We start from the raw sequence: 11,490 nt of genomic DNA, 5'->3' as shown, positions 1-11,490 counted from the left end.
TTCTACAGAAATATTTACCTCATTAATAAAGATAAATGATAATGTAATAAAAAATATTAAGCTCTTAGCAAATTATTTCAATATTTCTTAACAAATACAGAATCTATTAATAATCACGTTGCAAAAAAGAAGCAGAAGACGAACAAAATATGTTAGTTAAACAATCCCAAACACACGAAGTAGAATGATGGCGCCTTCGTCGTCGCGACCAGAGATGACATTATCAGAAACGCAGAGAGAACCACTATTCTCGTCAGCACTTCAAACACATGTGCAATATTTTTTGTTCTTCCTTTGTGTTCAAGTTGATTTTATTTTTCAAATTGTCTCCCTTTCTCTGTTGTTAAACATCAACTTTTCTCATGTTATACTGTTTAGGCTATCTCCATTCATCCTGTCTTGATTTTGCCACAACTGAAAACTATCCCCTTGCTATTAATGTTAATTTTCAGAATTCTTCATCAAAACATAGTTTATGCTGATTCAATTTGTAACTAGATACATTCTCTTTGGTAGAGAATGTTAGGTTCACTATAACACTTTTTCAAATATTTCTGAAGTTGTAAAGTTGTTTCCTGGTCTTTAATATTCACACTGTGTACTTTCTTCGCATTAAATCTCTCCCTATTAAGCTTTTATGCTACTCACTGGTTTTGTAACAGTCACTCCCCAACTGTTGTAACCACTGGATATTGATCGTTATCTCAGTAAATTTCTATGAAAGCTTTTATATCAAGTATAATTGAATGCTGTCTTTTGTCCAACAAGATGTGATGGATATGACTGTCTCTCTTCCTATCGGGAAACACCAAAATGTATTTATACATGTCTCAAAGTGGAACATCATATGCCTCACAGTCAGACTTTCCAATTTGGAAAATGTGTTATCTAATCACCCTAAACCTCTAAATTAGCACACTAAAATGAAGTGAAATTTTATTTATTTTCCTAATTCTTCTGTTTAGGGTAAAACTAAAGGATTTAATATAATTTAATTTATTTTTCACAATATGAAGCAATTAATTACATTTTATATTTTACGTAATTTTAAACACTGTTTTCAAGGCCACTTTCTCTGCTTTGCCATACCAAGGGTTCAAAAAACACTGCAGAATATCCACCATCCCAACAGGAGCCAAACCTTCTGCTGCATTAAAGATTTGTACCTATTCTATCTTCCTACTTATAAACAGGAACATAGTAAATTAGGACTCTACACTCAAATTCCAAAAATAGTGACCATCTTCATTTTCCACCACTTAAACTTCCTCTTTGGCCTTTCCTACCTCTCCTTCTTGTATCTGCCTAGTCTCTGTTCACCAGTCTACGTTTCTCATCCCCCTATCACGCTCAATCAAATTCAATGTTCACACAAATTCATACCCTGGACATATCAGGACAACCGTGAATGTTAGTATCATGTTCCCACTACCATTTCAGTCCCCAAAGTAACCACTTTCTAGATCGTTGCTAAAACACACACACAATTCCATTCAAATACTTATTATCACCATACAAGGTATCCATACAGCCTACAAACCACCTAATTCAGAAGCTGGCAAAGGAACTGCAACCAACGCTAAACATATAAATGACATACAGTTTATATGCTAAATAACCTATGAATATATCAGCACCAGAAAAACAAAAATCGTTTTCCCTTAACACACAACAGGCTATAAACTCTACATATTCAGCTCTCACAAAGCTACCTGCAAGAAGTGGGGTTCCTTCAATGTTATTGAAGAGATATATTACTGACCGCTGTCTAACAACTGACAATCTTGAAATATAGATAAGACATGAACTGCTCCGAAATCCGTAACACTTGATAACTATAAACAGAAGCAAAAGGGATACAACACTGTACCTCAGACACTTCAATATTCCTGTGACAATCTGACTTCAATGGTCTTATGCCTCGGCCCAGAATTGGAGTCCAGCTAGCAGCCTCAAGTATTCGCATTTAAATCCCTAGTTCTCATACATTAGAGGTTAACAAACTACTACCTCTGCATCTGCACCTCCACATTTCAAACGCACTAAGTCAAGTATGGCTCACATTCCCACAGAACATTCAACCCACTGCACCTCAAACTGAGGTCTCCCCATCTTGGGTTTGTGTGTGATATGTCACTACAGCTACACCAGGCATTGCCAAACATTTCAGCTCACGGGGTCCTCTTCAATGTTTTATGAGATTCCACACAGCAGCTCTCAAATCTCACAGTTTTAATATAAAATTATGTTTCAAATAACATGTCCGACAGCTACTTGTGTACTGCTGTTTAAATGAAATTCACATTTCATTAACATGTGGGAATATACAAGAATAACAAACAAACACCAAGTTTAAGCTTCGGAATTAGTAAAAATAGATGGTTATAATCTTTCATGCTCTTGTGATTGCCCCTAAAACTATTTTACCTCTTTCTAATGTGACCTATCGCAGACACTGACCCTGACACACTTGAGCTAAGCCATGACCAGAAGCCATGTTCCCTTGTGCTATATGCTCTGACCCGACCAATGAGACTTGTTAGCCAGGACAAACAGTAGCCACGTAGATGACACTAAACTGGGTCAAAAATAACAAAATTTAACATCATCTTCCCTCTTTTTATAAGTCTGCTTCCTCCTCCGAAACCCCAACAATTCCTGATGCATTTCTTGTCGCTTACACCCAAGCTAAAAGATCATCCAGCCTTCATTCGCATTAGAACCACTGAGTTTCAAACTGTTACTTCCTCATATTCATAACCACTCTCACATAAAATATTCAATTACACGACTTAATGGATTCAGGATTGTTAAATGCTCTTTCCTAGATCCTGCTGAAACTCTTATGCTCATTTAAGGTACAATATTATGCTTTCAAAGTTTTCCTATGCATGCTCTTTATGAACATTGAACTGTCTGCAATGAGTCCACACGTCAGGTTAAGGGAAACAAGCAGGAAACAAAATTAATTCAAAATAGACAACGACAATCTCAATCTGACTACTCTCTCCTTTTTATAACATTCAAGACAAAAATCTGACACCAACACGACAAGTGGGCATTAAACAACTGTTTCTGTGTGTGTGTTTACATTCATAGTTACTCAACCTGGTTCACACTCTCACAACCATTTCAGTAACATCCCCTCTTCTTCAAACTACTTGTTAATATGATCTTTGCCATCAGCTTTACATAACCTGTCTGTCCATTAAACAGTACAACTGCTTTATATTGCTAAATTATGAACATTATTGCTAACAAAAATTGTAAAACTGCACACGCATAGCTGCAAAGACATATAACTTTAAACAGAGTAATTCTTTGACAGATCCATAAGAAAATTCTACACTTGCCCTAAAAAAAGGGGAAACCTGGGATTCCACATGGACAACAAAGTATTCCTTACAACAAACAGTACAAACATCATCAATACTGGAAATTACATTTTAACTTTAAACGAAACAGTTTCTGACATGCCTTTAACCACTTTTACAATTTATATATATATATATTCAGAGATTATCAACAGTTTCTCAACACAAAGAAATAGCAAGCTTTGTTCTACAAAGACTTCTGACAGAACAGTGTATGTAATTTCTAATGCTGTGTGAAACCAAGAGATGAATTGTGTAACTATCACTGCACAAGGTATGTGATGTAGATTGGTTTATTTGTAAAGACAATCCCCAATAACTATTTGTCCCAGTGTGAGTACTTTCACCTTTCTTCAAGCATGTCTACCTTGAGGGTTTGTGACTTACAAAAGAAATGGCAATTTCACAAAGAGGCAAGCTTGGCCAATGTAAAATATTGCAATGTCATGCATTTCATGCAGGAGAATTGAAAAACAATTACCAGTAAAGGCGTGTAGAGGCACGCAGTGTTTCAAGTGACACAAGATAAGCAATGATACTTGTATTTTACCAGTCCTCAGACATCCTCCATCCATACTTCTGAAATTCAAGCAGAGTAATATGATCTTCTCAAAAACATTTAGCTGCTATACAGAGTAAAAACAGTATGCAATATTTTATCACAGCCAGTTATTTTAAATCCACGATCACATTCTTTCAAGGCCACTTGCCAAAACTGGGAAAAACTTCCCCAAATCCCTGTAAGACACCTCGATAATGAACTGTGGTTCAATAATGTGCTTGTGCCATTCATCATAGTCAGATGCCATAACAGAGAAGTTACTGGATATTTTATCCACACTAAACTTGATTATTCTTTAATGCATCCTTCTTTGAACACAAGGTATAGCAAATGAGGTTTACAGTAATACACCTTTACTCTAAGTATCTTAAAGCCAGTAATCACTAGGGGTTATAAGGACTAAATTAAAATTACAAATAGGTTGTAAATGCACAATAAGGGTGAAAGATACAGGCACTGTCAATTGAACATTCATGAATCCTTTCAAATCTGAACAACTTTTCAGTTACGCACAAGTCACATGTTGATATTTTAATGCCCAATTGTCTCTAAAAGCAAATATATCCTTATTTGCTCATTCATATCATATAGTGAATTATCACTAGTCTTTAACTATGCTTTTTCATTTTATTATACAATAAGTGTATAGTGAAAAGACACAATCACAACTCGTTTAATCAATACCTACTCATGAACATATAACGAACAATTCATGTCAATAAGGCAAACAGAACAGCAAAGCAATAACTCTGATCTGCCATTAAAAAAACTAACATAAATATAGGTATCCAAGAGCATGGCCCTATGGAAACTATGAAAACTATTCAGTATTGTTTTTGACATACAGGACTGCATATAAATACAAGAATAGCAAATTCCTATATAAATCTTGTGTATTATCATCAGGCATTCAACATCACGACAGTGACTGCAGATGCCTGCACTGTCCTCTTCTTCTGTGTCAAGCAAACGAGATCAAACTTTTAATTACTAAGAAAACTTTGTCTCTGGCACGCAACCTGATATATACTTAAAAGAACTCGACTCTATGATATTCAAACTGCAACATTCACTTCTACTCAACAGACGTCCATCCACATGGTTTCACCCATACATAAGAGATTCTTCACATACAAAAATCAATTCTCCATGAAATTTGTAAATACGGGTTCCAAAACTTTTAATGGTCACATTTCATGTACACTGTATAAGCATGTATGCACTTATTAGGTGTACATATATAAAGACATATATGCATGTATACATAAATGCAAAATGCTGCTCCATCAGTTTTCATTCATGGAAGACACATATACATATCAATTGCATGTAATACATGAAAATAGTAATATTACTAAATATCTCATATAATTTTGTAATTATATATATTTGCTTTAAACACATTAACTGGCTAGTTACTGTTGAAAACAATGTACATATGAAATAAGTTCCCTCTTTCAGTAATGCTTTGCTTTCTTAGCAAACATAATTTTATAATAATAATATATATATATATATACATATAAACTATTTGAAAATGTGACTTCCTATATCACCATTCTTGAAAATCAAACATAATCACATAACTTGTAACATAACATAGTCAAAAGTATGATAATGATAAACTTTTCAAAACTGAACATCAGTCAGAAATGACTTGAAGCTTTCACAGTGACTAAATGTGATAAAATCTTCTCAGGCAACCAGCAGCATCAATCTGGAGCAAAGTCCAGCATTTCAGAAACCTACAGGGAATGATGCGACATGTCGCTGCTGTTTCTTGTTAAATACATAATCAATGCAGCCAGACCAATGAATGCATCTGGATCTTTGTGTCAGAAAGACCTGATCAGTATCGTCTAAAATCCACAAATCAGTCAAAAGTACCGCATCGTCTATTTTGTAGGATTATTTCACAGATCATGCAATTTCCAAACTTCTGCACGTAAAATATACAACGCCTCATCAAAATCAGCGTGAATACGAGCGCTTGAAGCATTTCAGTCAGTAATCACTTGTTTCACAGAAACGAGGCTACTAAACAAATGCTGACTCCATACTGTGCTATGGGCTCAAGAAGCCCTCCCTATTGTCATCAGCTAATTTGCAGATGCCTCAACAGCTGTCAAACACGTAAGATCATGCCATATCCATATCCACAAGACAGTCACTGTCAAGTTCATTACTTTTAGCTGGAACTTCTCTAGTTTTTTGCTAAACATTCCAAGCATCCTGTTCATTTCACCTTATCAATTTGCTATTATTGCAATGTACGAGGTGCGATCAGAAAGTTTACAGACTGCGCCTATAAAAACCTGTACACTTATCTCAGGTATTAAATTCATCCATCACCCTCGGAGTAGTTCCCAGCGCCGCTGCCAAGCCTGGAAGCATCCCTGGAGATCTTTCTTTGTCAGCCTGTCAAGCACCATCTGCGATTCTGCCTGAATCTCTTCTATCGTCTCAAATCTCCTTCCCTTTAGCTGAATTTTCATCTTTGGCAAGAGGAAGAAGTCACACGGCGAATAAGGAGGGTGCGGGATGACAGCCATGGTGTTTGAGGCCAAAAACTGCCGAACTTTGAGGGCGGTGTGTGCTGGCGCGTTGTCATGATGCGTCGCATGTGGAGTTCTTCCTTTAGAATCAGCTGACAGGTCCCATAGCCTATCCCAACAATGTCGCACAAGTCGTTGATGGTACGACGTCGATCTTCGTAACATTTTCGGGCGTTGTGCTCGAAGATGGTCGTCCAGAATGCTCGTCATCATCGACAGAGGTTCGGCCATTTTTAAAACGTGAATGCCACACAAAAGTTTGCGGACTCCCCAAATGCTTGCTTTAGAATTTCATAGGTTTCCGTAGCCGTTTTGGCGAGTCTTTGGCAAAATGTGATGCACACGCCATTCCGAAATTGCAGGAGGGTCGGTGTAATGCACTACCAAAACGCCCGTAACTAAGAAACAAATGCTAATTCGATGATGCCGGCTGGCACACTGATTCACTATGATTGTAGGCCGCACCCCCTAGCGGCAGAAGCTCGTACTACATCCGGTTCGCCCTCTATTGACACAGTCTGGAAACTTTCTGATCGCACCTCGTAATCTGCAAACCGGATACTGTGCACCTGTTTTCCATTAATTTTTCTTGGAATAAACAGTGATAATTTCCCTCAAATGCACAGCTAACTGATATTCGTAACAGACACACGTTAAATTGCCTTTGAGGTATAAACTGCATTTTAAGTATTATTTACTGCTTACTTAAACCTCACAACAATAATGAATTAAATCTTATTATTAAGAAACAGATAAAACATAAACTGCAAGATTTGAGATTCTCAAATTGGCGAGTATGAAGATGGCTGTCTTCCAGGTTGTAGTGCCGTGCTGGTAAACTTTCACCAGAATACACGACGCTACAATGCTGAAGACAGCCATTTTTAATGCTAAAATCCATTCAGAGACACTGGTAAACATCGCACACATTTTAGTGAACAAGGCTTGCAGGCATAACCTTGAAAACATAAAGAAGAAATGTTAAGCTTATTTCAGCAAGCTGATGACAGGATTATAGGAAGAGATGATTCACAGATTTCTTAGTGGCACTCACCTAAAGTAAGCAAACTAAAGTTATTATTGGTGTTTTCCCAGAACTGATAATTGTACCATTTGTGTGTTCATTTTTGTGCCTGTGCGTAACAGACATTTTCAAGCATATACAGTGAAACCTCGATGCATCGTTTCGGCGGGGGTGGGAAATAAAAACGATGAATACGGGAAAGCATTAAAAATTTAAAAAAAGCAATGTTTCTCTTTCAAAGTTACTTCTTTTTACCAAAAAAGTCTTTAATGGACAAATGGTTTGTCGAAACTTTACGTTTTAAGCCAAACAGAGACCTTTCCACATTCAAAATGTTTTCCTCGTCACGTTCAATAATATTATGCGCATAAAAGAAAGACTAAATCAAGCGTATGTAAACGCTCGTGCAATTTGCTGGATACTGCACGACTTTCACATTTCGTAGAAATGTCGTGTCCTTCGGATGAGCGGCACAATTATCTACAAACAGCAAAATCTTTCTGCCTTGTGTGCCCATGGAGGCATCCAGAGAACTTAAGAACGCCGTAAAGATGTCTGTGGTCATCCAAGCCTTTTTGTTGGCGTGATATTTCACCGGACGTTTTTTCATGTTTTTGAAACAACGCGGTTTTAGTGATTTTCCAACTACAATCGGAACCCGTTTGTCACTACCGTCACTGTTAACACACAGAAGAACAGTAATTCGGTGTTTTGCACGTTTTCCCCCGTGGCAAGATTCACCTTTCAATGCCAGCGTCCTATCCGGGAGGGCGTTGTAGAAAAGTCCTGTCTCATCCACATTATAAATGTCCCTCCAGCAGACTCTCGAGCCACAGCTCCGTTCTTTCCACATCCACAGCAGCACTTTCGCCGGCTAACTTCTTGTAGACCATACCATGTCGTTCTTTAAATCTACTAATCCAGCCATTCGACGCTGCAAAATTTTCAATATTCAGTCTTGCGGCTATCGTCTTGGCTTTTTCCCGCAAGATGTTGCCATCAACAGGAATTCCTGAGGCCCGCGATTGCTGGTACCAAGTGAAGAGGACACTTTCTAGCTCACTGAAAGTTGATTTCCTTCCGGTTTTCCTTTTTTTGCATGAATTACCGCACTTGTCAGTTTGTTTTCGGATTTATTTCTTCTTTGCAATCATTGAATTTAAAGTAGATGGTGCTAATCCAAGGCGTTTAGCAAAGTCGATTCTTTTTTCAAATGCATTTTTCTCAACTTCTTTTATGATTTTTAATCTTTCTAGAAGAATTCTGACTTGTTTTACTGGGCGAGAGATGGTACAGGAATAATAACAAAATAATTAACAGGAGTAAGAGGAATAACAAAATATTTACGGGAACAACAACAAAAGTATAGACTGGAACTATAACAGGAAGAATGGAAGTACTGTTACTGCCGAACTCAACGAAACGTAGCTGTAGAAGACACTGAACCACTGGAAACGAGATGAACCAGAAAAATGAAAAGTGTCGCCGGCCTTTCCTTTGTACTTATAATAAAAGCATTTGTGAAGAAATTCACACTGCACATGCCATCTGGCATCGCTGGAACGAAATATGAGTCACCCAAATTAAAATCGTAAAATTTCTGACAATGAGCACCGCCATTCACTCCAACTATCACCCCTCATTCCAAAAGAATGGTTTGGCGACATAACATGTTACCGCTACTGCGTATTCCAAAAACATTGTGCGTCTTTCGGTATTAATTTATCTCAAAACCCAGCATTTTAAATTCTCAGAAACGATCATTGCGGGAAAATTTTGGGCCGGGACTAACATTTTTGAACGATCGATGCGATAAAACGATAGTCCGAGGAACGATAGAAGCGGCAAAATGTAACATTATTTTATATGGGATGTATTCGGGACCGAACAAAACAGACGATGCATCCGGGAACGATGGATAGACGTTTCACTGTATGCAGACAAAATGTACCAAAATTAAATTAAATTTACAGCACCTGCAATAAGTGCGTTGCAACAAATAAAAACAAAAATGATGAACACAACTTGTAGTACAATTATCTGAACCTTTAACAAATAACGAACTTGTCAATAATAACTTTAGCTGATGCATTTTTGGCTTCTTGTTCGGAAGATCCATACCCCACACCTGTGAACATACAGCATCACCTATTGGTACTGCTAACCTCATCATAGCATACACATTCACAAACATAGCACTCATCGTATACCCAGTGCTATGACTCAACTAACCTGTATCCTGATGATTCAAGAATTCTTCTTTTTGTTGCTTGATCACAATACACGTGTAGGAGTATAGGCCTCCCGCAGCAACACCTCCTTCATAAGAAGGAGCCGGCCAATTCCTGGAGAGACATATTGTCTCCAATGACGTAATGGGGTCGAGTGTGATGTCAGAGTTCCTAGCAAACAAAAGGACAGACGGTTATCAGGTCAAGACTTCAGATACACCTGGTGGTTTACTTTCATACTTTTACAGGTTCCCTGTGCTGAAAGAAATATTCTCTGTACATCAGAGAGAAGTAATGATGAGCACTTACTTTTCGGAAGGAAGAAGCAGTTTGACCAAAATAATTTTGGCAGCTGCTTCTTTGGCTTCTTGTGTTGACCCTCCAAACCCCACACCTGTGAACATACAGCATGTATAAAGAAAAATCAAGTAGTTTTCATCTAGGATTTGACATGGGCAATGGCATTTGTAACAGGGAATTGATAAGGACGCGGTAGCGTTTGAGATTAATATTACGTTAGATCCCAAAACTGCAGAGTAGTCATTTTTGTCTGACATTCTTAATACAACAAAGTTAAAAAAATCAACCAGTAATCCAAATGTAAGAATGAAACAGTATGGTTCATATAAATATTAAAAATAATTTCAAAATTTTCTAGGGAAATTATAGATTACTATGACGACACAAAATCATCACCTATCGGTATTCCTAACCACATCATAGCATACACATTCACAAACATACCACTCTTCGTATACCCAGTGCTATGACTCAACTAACCTGTTTCCTGAAGCTTCATATATTCTGCTTCTGCTTGCCTGGTCACAACACAGGTAAAGGTGAACAACCTCTCCTGTGTTGGACCACTCCTGAAAACAGGTGCCGGCCAAGAAAGATATTTGCATGATTCCTTCAGGGCCCGAAGGGAATTTGGAGGTATCAAGCTGGACTTGCTAGAAAGAGAAGGAAAGACAGTCAAGACTTCAGATACACCTGGTGGTTTACTTTCATACTTTTACAGGTTCCCTGCGCTGAAGGAAATATTCCCTCTACATCAGAGAGAAGTAATGATGAACACTTACTATTCAGAAGGAACAAACAACTTCTCATAAATAAAAGAAGCTGCGACACGTTTGGCTTCTTCAGCTGACTGGCCAGTGCCCACACCTGTGAACATACAGCACGTTTAAAGAAAAATCAAGGAGTTTTCATCTAGGATTTGACATGGGCAATGGCATTTGTAACAGGGAATTGATGAGGACGCGGTAGCGTTTGAGATTAATATTACGTTAGATCCCAAAACTGCAGAGTAGTCATTTTTGTCTGACATTCTCAATACAACAAAGTTAAGAAATCAATCAGTAATCCAAATGTAAGAATGAAACAGCAAGGTTCATATAAATATTAAAAATAATTTCAAAATTTTCTAGGGAAATTATAGATTACTATGACGACACAAAATCATCACCTATTGGTATTCCTAACCACATCATAGCATACACATTCACAAACATAGCACTCATTGAATACCCAGTGCTATGACTCAACTAACCTGTTTCCTGAAGCTTCAAATATTCTTCTTCTTCTTGCCTCGTGACAATACAGGAACAGGTGTGTGAGCCCTGCTCAGCGAGTACTCCTTCATAAGAAGGAGCCGGCCAATTCCTGGAGAGACACATAGTCTCCAATGACGTAATGGGGTCGAGTGTGATGTCAGAGTTCCTAGCAAACAAAAGGACAGACG

At 37.7% G+C, this 11,490-nt stretch overlaps 1 protein-coding gene across 1 annotated transcript; it reads right to left on the bottom strand.

The window, feature by feature from the left end:
- Window positions 1-2,991: 2,991 nt before the first annotated feature.
- Window positions 2,992-11,462, bottom strand: LOC147870727 (uncharacterized). The gene is made up of 6 exons (XM_087342082.1): window positions 11,299-11,462; window positions 10,829-10,913; window positions 10,527-10,699; window positions 10,056-10,140; window positions 9,748-9,917; window positions 2,992-9,643 (listed from the first exon to the last, which is right to left on the bottom strand). Exons 1-6 carry the CDS (start codon window positions 11,423-11,425, stop codon window positions 9,564-9,566), a joined length of 720 nt encoding a protein of 239 aa, XP_087198208.1. The 5' UTR covers window positions 11,426-11,462; the 3' UTR covers window positions 2,992-9,563.
- Between the last annotated feature and the right edge of the window lie 28 nt (window positions 11,463-11,490).

Source organism: Zootermopsis nevadensis, unplaced genomic scaffold (genome assembly GCF_977971745.1).
Source record: "Zootermopsis nevadensis isolate Lab colony 2312 unplaced genomic scaffold, Znev_1.0 Znev_ptg000207l, whole genome shotgun sequence".
Taxonomy (NCBI): domain Eukaryota; kingdom Metazoa; phylum Arthropoda; class Insecta; order Blattodea; family Termopsidae; genus Zootermopsis; species Zootermopsis nevadensis.
This window is presented reverse-complemented; position numbering and strand designations above follow the sequence as displayed.

Coding starts and splice junctions, on each gene's coding strand:
- LOC147870727 (XM_087342082.1), bottom strand. CDS start 11,425: ATGTGTCTCTCCAGGAATTGGCCGGCTCCTTCTTATGAAGGAGTACTC. Junction 10,700..10,828: donor TTGTTTGTTCCTTCTGAATA/GTAAGTGTTCAT, acceptor TTCTCTTTCTAG/CAAGTCCAGCTTGATACCTC. Junction 9,644..9,747: donor CTTGAATCATCAGGATACAG/GTTAGTTGAGTC, acceptor GTATGTTCACAG/GTGTGGGGTATGGATCTTCC.